This window comes from Betta splendens, chromosome 5, assembly GCF_900634795.4.
Source record: "Betta splendens chromosome 5, fBetSpl5.4, whole genome shotgun sequence".
Classification (NCBI taxonomy): Eukaryota; Metazoa; Chordata; class Actinopteri; order Anabantiformes; family Osphronemidae; genus Betta; species Betta splendens.
The window spans coordinates 8,353,420-8,370,702 of record NC_040885.2 but is presented as its reverse complement, the minus strand read 5'-3'; the positions used below and the strand labels follow the sequence as shown (position 1 = coordinate 8,370,702).

The window sequence follows — 17,283 nt, the reverse complement described above, 5'->3', positions numbered from 1 at the left end:
ACACACACACACACACACACACACACACACACACACACCGTGTGTGACCGGCGGATGACAGCAGAACAGAGATCAATGTAATCTCCCTCAGCACAATCCAAAGCCACTGTCATCATCTATCTGTCTGTCCCAGCGGAACAGGCGAAATGTGTGAAATCATTTCTGCATTCAATTAAGGAACAGCCAGCCACAGCAGCACAGCAGCCTGGCTCCAGAGGTGACCCCGAGAGCTCCTGCATGCTCCTTAGTGGATGCCTTCTCTAGTTAATAGCCTGGTTTCCACTAAAGCAGCGAATTGGGAAGCTTGGTAATAGTGCACACAATAGTACTCTGTCAATTGTCAGCTCTGTAAGTACACAGCACACAGAGAAGTAGCTCAGTTTAAATCTGGAGAAATAACTAAATTTGCCTTGTTGCTGAGACACTGTCATGTCTCTTACCCCAAAGACTCAAAGGTAACAAGACACCAAAGTCCTGCGTGGTCCTGATCAGTCCTACTTGGATATTCAAAGTCAAAACAGCTAGTGAAAAAAGCTTGATTCAAGTCTGGCTGTGTAATGGTCCTCCAAAATATTTTTTTTGACTCACAATAGCTACTTTTTACTTCACAATTTTTCTGGAAAATCTAAATTGTTACAGTTTTATTTGCTGTTTTCTAGAGCAATTAAAGCTTGTTTAAAACTTCTGTCACACTATATTGTTTGTTAATGTTTCTTGATCATACACTGGTTGTATCACAGGAGATTATTCATATTTTTTAGCTTATTTCATAATTTAAAGGTTCTGTATTATGTATTGTAGACACATTTCCCCTTCATTATTTTGATAAAGCTTTGAGTGTAATGTTTTGAACAAGTTTGACCTTTTAAAAGAAGTGACAAAAATGATTTTACGTTAAAACTGTATGTCCCTTACAGTATTGCATAGTTAACAAAAAAGTGTGACTCATTTTGATGCAGACTTGAAACAGGGAGGGATGATGTAACCCAGGTTTTTATTTACTGGCAGCAGGATGGTGTTATAACTTTTTTCTTTAAAATGCTTCTTTACTGGACTGTTTTTTTTTTTTATTTGACATTGAAGTCACCAGTTCCCCTTACAGGTACACTCACTTCATCTCTAAGTTAGCTTGTGACAGATTTGTAAATTTAAATCACTTAATTAAAGAAACTGCATGGTTTAAACATAACGGTTGATACAACACATTTCTTAACATTGTGTCCTTAGGACTTTGAACAACAACAATGATCAGTCATTTTGTTCTTTAAAAGGTAAATTAGCAACAAATATTTTTACAAACTAATGGCTAACAAATTAACAAGGGTCTAGAGCTCTGACAGAGGTGCTGACGTTCCCTGTTTTGTTTTTTGTTTGGTTTTGGCGTGTGTAGATTTGATAGTCTACCTAGACATGTAAATAAAGAATAAGCACATGTAGAACATTTTGGCGCCATCTACAGTTACACAATAGTTGAGATTATTTTTACCTAATTAGTCTTTAAAATTTCTAGACTTTAATAAAGTTTAAATGAATACAAATACAATTCTGTGCGTTTTTTAAATAAATCGTGTGGGAAATAATCTTAACTTCGGAACCTTTACTGTTCAGTGTTTCCTGCCGAACATGTGAGCGGTTGCACCGGTGCGCAGATTCGGTTTCGGCACGCCATTGTCGAAAGTAGTTATTTTCACGTTACTGTGTTTTGACTCTGCGCTTAACTTGGCTTCCAGTCGTTTTAACTACAGATTATTAACAAATTTCCAGCAGAACAACTTTCACAATGGCTACAGACTCTTGGGCTCAGGCAGTGGACGAGCAAGAAGCCGCGGCGGAATCGGTAAACATTAACTCGCGCAACACGAGCTAGTGTTATGGCATGTGTATCCGGTGCTTTGGCCTGTTCTGCTGTATTGTTAATGAAAACGCGGCTATCAGCACATGTTTGACAGTTAACCAGTATAATCGTAATAGTCCCCCTGTGTAAACTGGCTTCAGTGGAAGCCAATCTCAGTAACGTTTTCATTTACTGGAAATCGAAACTACCCTAGCTCCCGGTTTGGCGTCAGAGCTAAGTGGCTTTAGCTAATGCTAGTTGCTCTATGCGTTAGCACTAAGCTAGCAAGCCATAGACGACGCAAGATATGCCAAAAACAACATGCAGTAGTTGTGTCTTAGCAACGGTTCGTGCCGCTCATGTGCCACCACGAGAGAAAAGGGACAGTTCATATCACTGTGTTTTGTGAGTTGACAATCATTGTGCCGTTAGACAAAACAAACTGTAAACATTCTGATCTTCTTTACTACAGATCAGTAATCTTCAAATAAAAGAGAAACCTGAAGAAAATGGTAAGTGCATTTGCCTTCATCAGGTGTGAGGAGCTATAATCATTAATAATTCATTAATTGTTTAATGTGTAATTTTAACAGTAATTTCCAAAATGTTTGCAATATAAAGTTTTATCTTAACTATTTAAGGAACAGCTGCATATGCAACAGACTCCAGCAGCACTCCCCCCAAGTCTGGTACTGAAGGAGGAAACAAGACTACAGATGAGGATGACAAAGGTAGGAAATCTCTTCTAATCAGGCCAGAGGAATATTCACCTTCTGGTGAAACTGTCTGTCTTGCTAGTTTTTCCCTGAGATCTTGCATATGAAAAGTTATTAATAGTAGCAAAACCTGTCTTGTTTTCCAGACGACAAAGCAGCACAGTCATTGTTAAACAAACTGATCCGAAGCAATCTTGTTGATTCCACGAATCAAGTAGAAGTTCTTCAGAGAGATCCCAACTCTCCGCTGTACTCTGTTAAGTCTTTTGAGGAGTTGCGACTGTAAGTGATTTTTCCTTTTTATTGTGTTTCACCACAGTATTTTAAAGCAGTAATCAATCATCACCTGCTTGACTTTTTTAACATGTGGAAGATAATAAGGTTTTAATAAGATCTATAAAATAATTGCAGTAAACCTCAGCTGCTTCAGGGTGTCTACGCAATGGGTTTCAACAGACCATCTAAAATCCAGGAGACTGCCTTACCTATGATGCTGGCTGAACCGTGAGTATGCATCTAACTGTGTACTAAGCTTTTGAAGTCCTCCATTAAAAGGTAAAAGGCCAAAAACAGTTCACCACATGCCATTTAAATTGCTGTTTCCTCTAGTCCACAGAATCTTATTGCCCAGTCACAGTCAGGAACAGGAAAAACAGCTGCCTTTGTCCTGGCCATGCTCAGTCATGTAGACCCCAACAACAAATATCCCCAGGTTAGTATTCACTTAGTTGGCTAGTGTAGTAATTGTTGCTTTCCTTGTTTGTCTTCGGTATTATTTAGTCAACACCATCACATTAAAACATCTGTTAAAATGTGTGAATTGTCATTTAGGCAAAATTCAAGTCTTGTTTTTCCTTGATTCATTTCCCTCCATTAGTGCCTGTGTGTGTCACCTACCTATGAATTGGCACTTCAGACTGGTAAGGTGATTGAGCAGATGGGCAAACACTATCCTGAAGTCAAATTAGTGTACGCCATCAGAGGAAACAAATGTAAGGCTTCACTGCTTTCTGTATTAATATGAAAAATTCTGTATTAGTTTTTAATGTTTTTACCAGAGAGATTGCTGTGTTGATTGCTTGTTTTATCTCTTTTAGTGCCTCGTGGTATGAAGCTTCAGGAACATATTGTTATTGGTACACCTGGTACAATGTTGGACTGGTGCACTAAGTTCAAGTTCATAGACCCCAAGATGATTAAGGTTTTTGTGCTGGATGAGGCTGATGTCATGATTGCAACACAGGGACACCAGGACCAGAGTATTCGAATCCAGAGGTGAGCTGATATTACGAGTAAAGGTAATTGTAGTCACGGTCTATAGCAGAGAAATATATAAAACCTACACTGAGGTGTGAGTAAATTGCCATTCAGACATATATACTTCTTCAGCTCCACATGTGAAACACAATGTAACACAGAAACCTTGCATAGACTTCAGCTAATTATCTGTTTACATATCTATCAAAAATGATTATGGAATGAGATGTAGATGAATTTAGATGAACTTCATCTTTATAGATAAGGTTTTTAGTATTTTACTATTAATTATGGGCATCTCTAGCACAAACATTAAAATAAATTAACAAATTGAGTAAATAAATAATAAATAAATGTTCCTCATATGTTTTGACTGCCTTCCTCACAGGACGCTGCCTAAAAGCTGCCAGATGCTGCTGTTTTCAGCCACATTTGAAGAGTCCGTGTGGAACTTTGCCCAGCGTATTGTGCCTGATCCTAATATCATCAAGCTGAAGAGGGAGGAGGAGACGCTAGATACTATCAAACAATATTATGTGCTGTGCAACAGCAAGGAGGAGAAGTTCCAAGCCCTCTGCAACATCTATGGAGCCATTACCATTGCCCAGGCAATGATCTTCTGCCATGTGAGCTCACAAAAACTTTAATGGGTTCTTTGTTTACTCTGGCTTTGTGTGTGTGTGTGTGTGTGCGCGCACACAGTTAGTCTTACATTAAATTGTTGTGACACACGCAAAGTTGTCAGTTCACTGGTGAAAAAGATACAGCTTGTTCTTTTCTCCGTCCTTTCCAGACAAGGAAGACTGCTGGCTGGCTGGCAGGTGAGCTGTCCAGAGAAGGCCACCAGGTGGCGCTGCTCAGTGGCGAGATGCAGGTGGAACAGAGAGCTGCAGTCATTGAGCGCTTCAGAGATGGCAAGGAGAAAGTCCTGGTCACGACAAACGTTTGTGCTCGAGGTAAGGCCCTCATATTTCTAAATGGCTTTACAGAAACCAGGTTACGGTGGGGAACTTGAATATATACCCAGGTGGGGTAAACACAGGTTGAGCCGTGTCTCCATTTCCTATTATTCTTGGTATCTAATTGAAAGCATTATTGTTTTTGATTTGAAAGGCAATACTGTACTGCTCTTTGATGACGACAAAAACAACAATAATCAATAATAATGCTACTTACCATTTTACCTTCAGGCATTGACGTTGAGCAGGTTTCCGTGGTGATCAACTTTGACCTGCCAGTTGACAAGGATGGTAACCCTGACAACGAGACATACCTGCACAGGATTGGCCGTACTGGTCGTTTTGGCAAAAGGGGACTTGCCATCAACATGGTGGACAGCAAGATGAGCATGAACATCCTCTACAGGATCCAGGAGCATTTCAGTAAGTCTGATGAGCTATTCTTCCTTTTTGTCATACACACACAAACCGTAGGATCAAGATGATACAGAGCACATTTAATTACCTGCATAGTGTAGGAACTCAAGTCATTATTTAAATCTTATGTGTCATTTGACTTTTTGACTTTTTTTACTGAATGCGGGAAGCTGGTGTTGTCATGAGTTAGCCATTTAAAGGTGCTCTTCCATTTCATGCGTTCTTTCTTTCTACAGATAAAAAAATTGAAAAACTTGACACAGATGATCTGGATGAAATTGAGAAAATTGCCAGCTAAAGAGAGTGTGTGATCACACGAAGGACGCCACCTCAACTTCACCTCCCCTCTATGCTCTCCAAGGACTGTACGCTCCTTCAGTGTTTTATGCTTTTAGTTTGGTTTTTTAGCCGTTGGAGAAAAGAGCAACACCACAAACAAGGCGTATGTTTACATGTGGATATGTCTCCTCCCAGATAAGTGTTGTGTAAGAACATACCCTATTTCACTCTTTGTACTTCTTTAAATAAAGTCTGAGCTCATTGCTGTGTATCATGCTGCTGCACTGGAGCAAACATAGTTGCTCAGTTTTTGGATTGGAAAAAAACACAAATACTTGTGTTCAGCATGATCCTAACTATTCTGTGAAATGTTCACACACCTCCTGTAGATAAACAATTTTTATGTGCCACAAATTTTTTCCACCATTTTAGACAATAAGTATGTAAATGAATGTTTCTCTTGACCAAAGTTAGTACAAAGGGTGAAGTCGGGTATGGTGCTCTGAGCAGTACCTTCAAATAAGATTAAGATGGTGATGGTTGGGGTTCAAGGGTCTATGCAAACTTATCAACCTGTGATAGCTATTCTTAAATACTATCAACCTGTTATTACATGACAAATTAATCCTCAATTAACCTCTGCTTTAGCATCAGGGTGTGTAGTCAAATGCCAAACAAGGCTGCCTACAGTGATGATACACTAACTCAAGTCATAAATGTTTGTGTTTAGCCAGTAACCATTAGCCAACGGCACATCTCGCAGCACACTTGACATTTATGTTAAACTATTATGAACATTATCAGGGCATCGCTGCCGAGCCTCAATCATTGGTGTTTTATTTTCCTTCATTTGTCACATAAAACCAGATTTTACTTAATGTGGTCCTTAAGGTCTGAGGTGATCAGTTTCCCTTTGTCTTTCAGTCTTTTCAATCAGGGTCTCTATTTTAGCTCAGTTACATTCTTCATCCAGGCTGTGCTGTTACTAATGATTGTGAGTTTAAAAAAATACGCAATGCCTTCCTCAAGTGCATTTATATAAAATATATATATCTATACACATATGATTTTGTTACTGATATTTTAAGACATTGGGCTTAATCTTCTGGCTAAGACTTGAAATTTTGATCCTATATTGAATTATGGGCATCTTTAGGATGTGTGAAATACCTTATTGAAACCAAATGCTGAATTGACTTGAGGACCAGAGGACCTATGCCAATCAGATTCACTGTGTTGCTCTAACATGGTCGCATGAATAGAAAACGTGTACTTGTGTACATATTTAAATTTTTAGCTTAATAAATAGTGTGACTGGATTATTGACACTTCATCACTTCTAAGAAGTGTAAAAACATTCCTCATGAGGTTCGATTTTGACAGATACAGATGCAGCACTCAGAACCGGGCGGGTCTAAATGGACTCACCCCGCATCAGTGGGTGACGTGGCGTGTGGTGTATCTGTATATCAGCAAGGGCAGGGATTGACGACCTTCATCCGGCTCCCGTCGGCGTAGGGAAGACGGCCGAGGGTGGCCTGGTTTCAACCGATCGTTTACGGACAACGATCACTCAACTTGAACAGACACAGCCAAATATCAGGAGCAGAGGAGAGTGTGCTGGAAATGTGCGACAGCAGTCGACCAAGACTTCTGGGTGAAGAAGCAGTGTATGCAGTTTAATTTGGACGTTTGGATGTATACATTGAGAGTGTGTGCACTTTTTTGATCCATAAATGTAATACCACTGTATGAGAGTCATGGACACAAAGCAGTTTAGTCAGTTTATAAACCTTAACACTCTTGTTCACATGTTGTATACTTTGTTTGACGATTGTGAGAACCTATGAAACCTACTTAATACACCTACCCATCGTAGTAGTACTGCCTGACTAGGCTTAAAGCAAGTTGTCTGTTGTAACCTGGAGGTCATGTGTAGACAATGATAGATCCAAGGTGTGTGGTATTATGTAGCTGAGCTGCGTTCATGGACAGTCATGTATTTCTAATATGGTGAATTAAAAGAAAACATAGACGTTCATCTTTTTGTAGTCTAATGCTTATGTGTGAAAGTAGATCAAAAATATAAATGATAATGTAAGTATAGGTACAAAAGATTTATTATTCTATAAACTTATTACACCTAACTTATTCAAGTAACATTAAAGTACTGAGGTTGGCGGCTGCTCCTCTGACGTCTGTTGTGGAAGCTGCAGATCTGAGGAAGCAACAAATAAAATCTGAATTAACGCAATCCTATTTCAGCTACAAAAGGTTTAAACAAAGCTGCAAATTTGTCCTTATTTGTAAGAAACTAATAAGATCTAGAGAACGGCCCAATACCTGCCTCCAACAGAAAAATGGCATTAAAATGTTTCTGAATGTATAATCTACAAAGAATATCTTTAATGGTGTTTTTTGATGAGTTCTTTAGCAAAAGTGCTGAAAAGATTTTTTTGTTGTCTGTTTTTTGTCATTCCGAAGACATCGCATTGAACAAGTCCTTTAACAAAAACACTTAGAGGATCTTCAGGTGTTTTCTTTTTCTACAGACTAACGCCTGGGTTTTTCCTACTTCGTTCTCAAGGAGCCCAGCCCCAATCCTTCTCCAACTACCCCTGCCCTCAGGCTTCACTACCTGGATCAGTCAATTAATCTCCTCCCTAGTGGATTTGCTTCCATCCAGCATCCTCACCCGTCTCTCTGTAATCCACCCTGGTGAGGAAGAGGCCTTGAGGTGGAGCAGCGAGGAGGTTTGCGTAGGCCAGAGAGTCCCTTGCCTCCAATAAAGCTTTTACCTGGGGCACCGAGAGCTTTCCCTGGCCCACGGCCACCAAGGCCCCCGTCATCCTCCGCACCTAAAGAACAGTCAAAGCAACAATATCATACAACTGTGACCAGTGAGGAAAATGTCTAACATGTTTACACTTCACTTTCACATTTTGTAATGAATGATCCTGGTTTGAGTTCTGTATTACTCAGTCAGAACCAGCAGATGGCAATCCTCCCTCAGACTGTACTGTTAGAGGCAACGTACCTGCCTATAGAGAAAAGACCTGCTTCTGAACGTCAGCTCCCAGAACGGGATGTCCCTGAAAAACAGCAAGAGTTACATGTGCGCAGCAATATGCATCCAGATGTTGCGTCCAGCCACCACAGCTGTTTAGTCTGGCGTGATCAGCAAAAGGTGCTGCTTCAGTAAGGCCTGCAGGTACAGAGGTGGCATCACTGACCACTTGTGTGGAGGGACATTACAGAATCCCAGACTCCATGTCAGATGTTATTTAGCATTACTCAGTCACATGAGAACAACTGCAGTGGAGACGAATGATTTGTTCACAACAAATGTCCATTTGAGCTAAGGCTTTTGTTTCAGGTCTATTGTTAGAATAAAAGCCTTTTCAGCGGCTGATGTGACAGTGAGGCTTGTACATCAGGCACCAAATAGAGCTGGGGAGTCTCTGAGTGTGACACGCGGAAGATGCTACTGCGGCCAAGGCCCAACACGATTCCATGTTATGCAGAGGAGAATATGAATCTGTTCCGACTGGATGACATCCTTTTTTTTCTACACGGATGTTTGATGTTTCAGCTTTTAAGACAATGACTCGGTCTTTATGTGTGTGTGTGTGTTGGGGAGGGCGCTGAATTGTGCGGCCACGCACATGGGAGGAATTGGGTCAAATGCAAATTTGACTCAGCTCTCGCTGTCTGATTACATTTGACGTGTGAGGAGTGCAAAGACAGATTTTTATAGCAGCACTCATGTTGAGAGACGGCGTCTGTAGATAAGGTCGGAGCAAGGCCGCGCCTCATGCTGCACAGTCACACATGTGCTTGTGTGTCAAATGCTTTGACACATGTAATGGATGAGTGGAAATGAAATGATATACATTTTACATTATCGGATTAAAATGCACTGTTCTGAGACTGGATTCTGCAAAAAAGGAGACATACATAAACGAAGGGGATGCGCTTCTAAACCCCTTGGTGTTTGTCTACATACGCCCCAGGGCAACTGTAAAAGTAACCACAGTAACAGGTATTAACATTGAGATGTAATTATAAAAGTAAGTACCCATCCACATTTTAGAACTAAAATATTGTAAAATCTCAGTAGAAATGAGCACAGTCCAATGATGAAGGTACAATATGACAAAGCTCTGCAGGCACTGTTCATTTATTTACGACAATGAGACCATGTCTTCGGGTGTGTGGGGAGGTGAACATCCAATTTATTCCATGTCTAATGGACACCATATAACTTAACCTCCTATGACAGCTCCTCGTTTTAGTAAACTTTAGTTTGACCGTGGGTTGCTCAATAATTCACCGCTCTGTTTCTCTCAGAATAGTGAGCCTCATGAAAAAGTAAGCAAGCCAACTCGACTGCAGGCTTTTCATAGGACCAAATCCCCACTGAGACGAAGGCTGGCCGCCATGAAGTCATTGATGGGAAGTCAGAGGATAAAAGAGGGACAACAATGCAAAGAGCTTTGAGTCCCTGATGCTTCCAGCTTCTTGATGCACCGCGTTTTGGGGTTAGGGGACTATGTGACATTTACTAGAAGAACTGAAACTGCCTGCTCGTGTCCATGTTGTGCACCATATTTTGAGGGCAAATAATTAATGCCCGTGAAAGTGATATTTGGCAAGAAGAGCAGCCCCCTGGGTGCGTAATCTCCCAAAGCCCACGTGACTCTGCTCCCAGCCCCACTATGAATCATACGGCATCTCCCATACAAACACACAAACAAACAGGCTTCCACCTTCACCACCTCACAAATCAGATCAAACTTTGAAAGAGACATGTTTCCAGCCTGTGTCATGTTCGCTGAGAGCAGTGACTGTAAATGATTCAAAACAAGCTACTTGAGGAGCTGATGCAAGATTGAGAAGCACACATGATTTATCGCTTTGGGAGGACGAGCCTTTGTGACATCATCACCACCATCAATAATAATCATTCATCTGAATGCTGGCAGAGTCTACCTGTGGAAGTGCGCATGCGCAAAGGAGCCGCCTGGTCGGATGTTCACCACATCCAGCGTCTTCACCGGGCTTTTAAAAGGCAGGTCAGAGCTCACGGCCCTGAAGCTGCTGAAGTCGTGGGTCCCGACCAGCACGTCAGCGGCCTCACGCATGGCTCCCACGTCCAGCTCCCTGGGGGGAAACAACAACCAGAGTGAGATTTTCAGAAGCCTTGGCATGTGACAGAGCACAACACTGTTGCAGCGGTGTCATTTGAGGTAGAGAGCGAAAGTGTTCACTGGCTAAATATGATCTGACCAAGAGTGGCAGGAAGAAGGCGAGCGAGCGAGCAAGAGAGAGAGAGAGAGAGAGAGAGAGAGAGAGAGAGCAGGTGGTGGAGTGGGCTGAGAGACTCCCGACTGAAATATTGCTGCTGTCATTTGAAATGTTGGACAGAGATTGAGTCAAGAATGAATTTGTGATAGAGCACGCTGTAAAAAAAGACACATTTTTTTGTATTAACTCTTTTAACAGCAATGCTTCTCTTTCCCAAATGAGGTCACAACCTGTCAGAACTTTGTCTTAGACTATCACTGTGTGAGAATGTGTGAGAATAAATATACCTCTACCTACTACCTTGTTTAACTGTTCTAAATATAATATTTAGTTTAGTATTTTAATAAAGGTTCACAATTTTCTTGACCCCTCCCCCCCAAATGATATAATAATAAATAATATAAGCATCATCAGCAAATCAACAATGACTTAGGAAGTGTAACTGTTAAAAGCAATGTTTATATTTCTGCTGAAATTACATGCGTAGACAGATTGCGTCTATACCGCAGCGGATCGTTCCGTGTAGAATAATATTTTTTGCAGCGTGAAAGCAGGGATGAGAGAGAGACGGATCAAAGGGAGAACAGAGAGGCTGCTGAGGCGCAGACGCCCAGGGGTGGGAGGACAAGATACCGAGAAGGAGAGAAGGACAACGCAGCCCAGAGAAATGGAAAAGGGGGCAGAGACAAACGGAGGAGAGGGAGAAGAAACGGAGGGAGAGTTAAAAAAAAAACACACAGTCAGGGTAATATGCGTGGGTGTTGTTCTGGATGTGTAGAAGCCTGCAGCTTATCTTGCCCTACTTTTCCCCAAAAAAGTGAAGCGAGGAGAGCAGACGGATGCTAATACTGGCGCTCCCCCCGTCCGATTGCAGCCCAAGAAGCGCCGTTTAAGCCGCGACACCCCGTCTCCTCGCCCTCTTTCTCGACCCTTTCCATCAGCTCCCTTGTTTTCTTCCCCTTTGTTTGTTTTAGGGATGTCATCTCACATCAAAAGCCTTGTCTGACTGGCCCTAATTTGCATCTCCGACATGGCGCGTGTGGATTATTCATGTGTTTTAACGCGCCATTGTTTCTGCAAGACCTGGCGCGCGATTACGGAGGGGATGTTGGTGTGTGTGTGTGTGTGTGTGTGTGTGTGTGTGTGTGTGTGTGTGTGTGTGTGTGTGTGTGTGTGTGTGTGTGTGTGTGCGTGCCTAGTTGTTAGAGCGAATCAGGCTTTTACTTTTTAGATTAGAATTAAGAGTGGAAACCGCGATGACGCACATGTTGTGGAGGTTCCAGCACAGGTCCCCCTCTGTGAGGGGAAGGTCAGCGTGGTGGGCGATTCCGAGGGCGAGCCGGTAGACGTAGGTCCGAGACCGGGCGCAGAAGCGGGCGTGGAAGTCATCCCGCACGCGGTGGGCACTGGTAACCCTGGTAGCAAGAACAAGGGAATAAGTGAGAATGCAGTGATATCTTATTCATATAATTATCAATACAACATTCATGGACAGTGATTTCATCAGGCCTCAGCCATTGCCAAGTCAAGTCATCGCCCACAATGTCACTGTTGCGGCCTTTTGCACAAGGGCACACCTGCTGTCAGGCGCTCGAGGGCCAAGAAGCACTGATGCTCACGCTGCCAGCATCACAACAGGTGGAGAGGACGAGGCTCCTCAATGATCCAGCTGGGGAGAGGCCAGCACAGGACGCTTCCTGTGTGTGTGTGTGTGCACACGCAGAGATGGTTCACACCATCGCAACAGTTTCCTATTGGATCAGTTATTGTAGGTCACTTTATGAGTGGATGAGTGTTGCAGCAAATGCATGTCTCACTATAGTCATTTTATAATTTACTGATAGAAAACAATTGTACACCTGCACATTTCAATCAGCTGAGCTACAACAACAACAACAACAACAACAACAACGATGCTGGGGACAGACAGGCAGCAAAGCATCAAGATACCAAAGGGTTAATTTCTGACCGTGTGCACTGTTACTTTACCACCTCATGAAATCATCCACAGCATCTCTGTTAAACAGCTTATAGATGTAAAATAGACTAATAAGAGCAGCAGCCAGCTGTGTGAGTACCGTGTGTGTATGTGTGTGTGTACAGTTAGAGAAACTAGGCTACGTTTCCAGGGGAGGAGATTGGCTGTGACACGTGGCAGAGGAAACCCTCGCATCTGCCCTGGGTGCCTGCTCGTATGTGAAACAGGCCTCCTTCCCCCTGAACATAAAATTTTCACAAGCAGTCTACAAAGCAGGGCCTCACACACCTCTGGGAACCAGGGCATTGTCTGCTATGGTACTATTGTGCTACTCAGCAGTTTCACTTTATGGGAACAGGGTGGCTCAGTTTAGGCTAATCGTGGTCCATTTTCACAAATAGGCAATCAAACCCAGACTGAGGAGACATTTTTTACAGTGTGGAGTCTGTGTTTAAGTCTCGCCCCGGTTCTCTATCGCAGGAGGCAGCAGACCAAAACCACAAGCATTCAGCTCATCTTAATTCCGAGTAAGATATGAACCAGCGCTTCATGGTGTTGAGGTGTTTTTCCCACGACAGACAAAGAAAGAAGACCTCTGTCCCATTTAAGCGTGGGGAGAGTGTCTCTCTCTGTGTTGCTGCAGACGGAACATTTACACAATTAGGCTGTGCCATAGAAAAATGTGTTTGTGTTTATATCTGTGTTTATCTGTAGCTGGATATTGTACCAGGTTGAACATACTAATCAGAATGGTAATATCCATTTAGCCAGATGAGTGTGTGTGTGTGTGTGTGTGTGTGTGTGTGTGTGTGTGTGCGTGTGCGTGTGTGTGTGTGTGTGTGTGTGTGTCTGTCTCTCTCTCTCCCCGGATGCTATAGATCAAAAAGAAGAGCAGGAATAATCCTTTCAAACGTTCTCTCAGCAGGTTTAGGGATTAGCAGGATGTCTGGAGCTTTCCTTTTCCTCCCACCTTTTCTGCTTTTCTCTTCACACTCTCACTTCTCTACCTTTATGATCAGAGCATGTCGATATGTTTGTCTTTCATCACTCACTCTCTGACTGTATCGGTCTCTTTCATCTTTCTTGTTGTGTGTGCCCTTTTTTTTCTTCCAACCAAATAACTCTGTGGCCTAAATAATACTGAGATCAACATTGTTGATTCCAGGGATCAACACATTGCAGCCATGTGAGTCATCTCTATCGTAGCTTTTGTGGTTACTTCAGTCATCTGAAGATAATGGACTCACCTGATTTGCTCTTTCCTGAGGTGGAAATTCAGAGCATCAACAAGGACGTTCTCAGTAAATATGGGCTTGTCATTCCTGCGCTGCAGGTCAAAGTGAGCGGAGTTAGAGAGAGCGTGGACACCTGTGTCTGTCCTGCTGGAGATGAACAGAGAGACAGGGTTGAGGGGCTTCAGCCTCCGTAATGCATCCTGTGTGCAGAAAATATCGGTTATTTCTTTCTTACGAATGAGGTGTGATTCAGATCTGAAAGATTTATGAAAACACTTGTTGATAAATAGTTTATTAATACGATTAGTTACAAGAACGACTGTATGGCTAGTGAGCATATTACTCTGTACAGCTCAACACAACGACCAACCACAGCAGTACATCCTGTTCACATGTAAATACCTCCAAGTGGTCCTGGACTCCTCTCTTCAGCCCTTGATGTGCAGGCACTTTCACTGCGCCACTGAATGAACAATTACAATCAGATTAGTAAGAATAACGGAGCCTGGGATGGAACCTGCCACTCTTCTCTGGAACCTACCTGTATTTTGTTCCAATGTATTGGAAAAATATGAGATAGCGGGCGCAGTTGTGCATGTTAGGTCCCAATGTCATGTCAACTGCGTTCTACATCGAAAAGCGGTGAAAACAGCCTGACTGTCTTGAACCTTAGGAAAAGCTCTAAAGCCACGGCATTGAACCCTCGTGTGTGTGGAGCAGATGCGACAGATTACAGCAGAGACTACACAGCAGCGCGAGCCGACACTTTCGAGTACACGTTTTTTGATTTGTAGTCCGGAAGTGAAGCCACTGTTTTAGCTTGAATAGAGCAGATCATAGCGTTGCCCTTAGAAGTGTTTTACTATTATGTTTACTGAATAATATATACAAAAAAATAGCGGTAGCTAATTACGCAAAGGCTACTAAAGTCTGCATATTGTAATAATAATTATTAACATATTTAAAAAGATCGTTTCTTAGCAAGGTTCCGTTCCGTCCCTTTTTGATTACGTCATGACGACTTGGTGGGGCGTTAAAGGAACCGCCGCAACAAGTCATTGAAACCAGAGACCATAATTCAACGAGAGATGGTTTCAAGGGAACTGCAGACTCTGAGCAAAGCACGAGGGCTATGCTTTTCCATTCTATTGTTATTTATGTATAATGTTGCCCTTATCCATTATATTCCTACAGTTAAATGTCATCTCATTTTTGGGGGGTGTTGTACAGTCAAGCAGCATATTATTTATTTTGCATGTTTTCATTAAATCTCGTGATTTTTGTTAACAGCTGACTATTAAAGGATAACCATTTGTCATGTATTTTATCATTCTCACACAGGCCTATCAGACGCTGGAGGCTGTCCTCCTCCATGCGTGTTCCGACAGATTGAAACTAGTCGGCGCTCTTCTCTGCTCTGCTCTGCTCTCCCCTTCCCGTGTCCTCGGCGCAGATACGCCTCTCCTCCGCGCGGGCAGCAGCGGCAGCAGCGTAGTTGAAATCCGCCTGCCGCGGCGCGCACTCGCCTCGCATTTTGTGTCACGGTGCCACCGGGAGAGGGGCGACGGTCTGCGGCGCGTCACGGCGGACACCGGTCAGCATCCAAGCGACATCCCGCTGCGGGCGATGACATTGGCGGACTGAGGTGGAAATACACGAGAAAACGCAAAAATGACGGTGGACTTTGAAGAATGTATAAAAGATTCGCCCCGATTCAGGTAAGAGCGCTCCGCGCATTCACGGCGCAGCGGTGCGAAAAGATGGCACACCTTCTTTTACGCGCGGTGTGGCTGCGGACGCGGACGGAGCGAGATCGCTCGCCCACGATTTGCGGTGGCATCAACAGGGTGAACGAGAAAATATGCCGAGGTCAATGTCTGAATTCGGTGTGTGCAACAGCAGGACGGGTCATTGTGTCCGCTGCCCTTTTTCCCTCCCATTTATTTCCCCAGATCTCAAATCCAGTTAACTGGAATTATTCCAACTGTCATCATGTAGTCGGTGCCGCTGAACATAATGGAAGACGTGTCGTTGATTGATTTTTCAACGTGGGCTGTAACATTAGCTCAGCAAAGGGGGGGGGGGGTACACTCACTGCCACGCGCAGCGAGGATCCATTTTGCTCCAGTGTAACACAAGTGATTGTAAGTCCCGGTGACACGCTTTAATTAACCTTTTAAATAGAGACACCCAATTATTCGGGCGTCGTGCGTGACCGGGAGGGGGGGGGGGTTCTCTGGTGTGAGTGAGCGCTGCAGCGTGGCACACACGTTGGCTGCAGTCGTTGCGTTTGCTCACAGAGGCGTCCCTGCGGTCACCTGGAGTCCGGAGGGGACTCACTGACTGTCTGCAGGGACGCAGCTCGTATCCTGGGAGCCCGTCCAGGCGCGTGGCCCCTGGCTCAACAGGCCAGTGGACACTAACAGAGAGGACGGAGACACCAGCTCATGCAGGGATCCCCCGTTCATTACCTGATGAGCAGCAGCGGCTTTCATTTGGTTTCATTACTGTATAGGCGTGTATAATGTGGAAGTCCTGCTTTATTTCTCCATTTCACCTTCTCGTTGCCTGTTTGCTCTCTGGTATAAAGGAGAGTGAGACTGAGCGATGGATGACACGTTCAGGCGCTTCCTCTTTTCTGTCTGGTTCACTTTCCCATCATCGTATGAATGTTGGTATTTGGAAACATCTATCAGTAACGAGGAAGTGGAAATTTCTTTAGATCTGATTTCAAACAGTAGGGGGAATTTAGTGTTGTGCAACTGTGATCATGTTGTAAATAAATGTGTCAAACGTTTTGTGGCGTGTCCCAGAGAGGCAGGGTTTAATATTTAATTGTCCCATAATTCTAACAAAGCCTGAACACGCGCATGGTATTCAGCAAACGGTCACGTCTTTCGTCAGAGTCGGGCTTTTCCAAGACTCACAGCAGAATTTTCCCTTAATGAGAGTGACTGGTTTCGTTTTCCTGCCCGCTGTGTGAGCGGTGAGTGGGACCCACACAGCCGGTCCTGTTTGTTTTCACGCACACACCCTCCCACTGCACGCCCCGACTTGAACGAGCAGGTGATAACGTAATTCTGCTCAACGTGTGTGTGTGTGTGTGCGTGTGCGTGTGCGTGTGTGTGTGTGTGTGTGTGTGTTCAGCGGTCACCGGCCGTTTTCATTCTCTTTACAAATGCTCAGGTGACGCCCGTGCAGCTGGTGGCGGTCGCTGGTTGGAATCTGATTCCCTGGAGGTGCCTTTAGTTGCTGCTGCTTTCACCTGGTCTTATGCTGTCCCTCCATTAAAGCGATGGAG

The 17,283-nt window shown here is 43.5% G+C and overlaps 3 protein-coding genes across 11 annotated transcripts in view; 2 read left to right on the top strand and 1 right to left on the bottom strand.

Moving 5' to 3' along the window:
- Nucleotides 1–1,611: 1,611 nt before the first annotated feature.
- Nucleotides 1,612–6,781, top strand: ddx19b (DEAD-box helicase 19b). The gene is made up of 12 exons (XM_029149799.3): nt 1,612–1,837; nt 2,307–2,346; nt 2,476–2,565; nt 2,697–2,832; nt 2,962–3,054; nt 3,160–3,262; nt 3,428–3,542; nt 3,648–3,825; nt 4,196–4,433; nt 4,601–4,763; nt 4,998–5,189; nt 5,420–6,781. Exons 1-12 carry the CDS (start codon nt 1,781–1,783, stop codon nt 5,479–5,481), a joined length of 1,467 nt encoding a protein of 488 aa, XP_029005632.1. The 5' UTR covers nt 1,612–1,780; the 3' UTR covers nt 5,482–6,781.
- Nucleotides 6,782–7,120: 339 nt separating this feature from the next.
- pusl1 (pseudouridine synthase like 1) lies at nt 7,121–15,049 on the bottom strand. Of its 2 annotated transcripts, none has more exons than XM_055509324.1 (8): nt 14,524–15,049; nt 14,385–14,445; nt 13,995–14,182; nt 12,035–12,184; nt 10,455–10,625; nt 8,500–8,554; nt 8,101–8,320; nt 7,121–7,680 (listed from the first exon to the last, which is right to left on the bottom strand). In XM_055509324.1, exons 1-7 carry the CDS (start codon nt 14,595–14,597, stop codon nt 8,126–8,128), a joined length of 894 nt encoding a protein of 297 aa, XP_055365299.1. In that variant the 5' UTR covers nt 14,598–15,049; the 3' UTR covers nt 7,121–7,680; nt 8,101–8,125. The 2 variants fall into 2 exon arrangements, with proteins under 2 accessions (XP_055365299.1, XP_029005634.1); XM_029149801.3 differs by having other exon boundaries at nt 8,158–8,320.
- A 401-nt stretch (nt 15,050–15,450) lies between these two features.
- LOC114855059 (arf-GAP with coiled-coil, ANK repeat and PH domain-containing protein 3-like) overlaps nt 15,451–17,283 on the top strand; it is a 34,145-nt gene continuing 32,312 nt past the window's right edge. For 2 of the 8 annotated variants that reach the window (XM_055509320.1, XM_055509318.1), the window contains exon 1: nt 15,452–15,700. In XM_055509320.1, coding sequence (XP_055365295.1) covers nt 15,654–15,700 — 47 coding nt within the window. In that variant the 5' untranslated portion in view covers nt 15,452–15,653. Of the gene's footprint in view, nt 15,701–17,283 lie in introns of all 8 variants that reach the window. The other 6 variants (XM_029149792.3, XM_055509321.1, XM_029149793.3 and 3 more) reach the window with 6 other exon arrangements.

Excerpts from the sequence above, each read along its gene's own strand:
- ddx19b (XM_029149799.3), top strand. The coding sequence starts at position 1,781 with ATGGCTACAGACTCTTGGGCTCAGGCAGTGGACGAGCAAGAAGCCGCG. Across the intron at positions 4,764-4,997 it reads GACAAACGTTTGTGCTCGAG|GCATTGACGTTGAGCAGGTT; the intron begins GTAAGGCCCTCA and ends TTTTACCTTCAG. Across the intron at positions 5,190-5,419 it reads CAGGATCCAGGAGCATTTCA|ATAAAAAAATTGAAAAACTT; the intron begins GTAAGTCTGATG and ends TTCTTTCTACAG.
- pusl1 (XM_029149801.3), bottom strand. The coding sequence starts at position 14,597 with ATGACATTGGGACCTAACATGCACAACTGCGCCCGCTATCTCATATTT. Across the intron at positions 14,446-14,523 it reads TACATTGGAACAAAATACAG|TGGCGCAGTGAAAGTGCCTG; the intron begins GTAGGTTCCAGA and ends TTGTTCATTCAG. Across the intron at positions 14,183-14,384 it reads GAGTCCAGGACCACTTGGAG|GATGCATTACGGAGGCTGAA; the intron begins GTATTTACATGT and ends TTCTGCACACAG.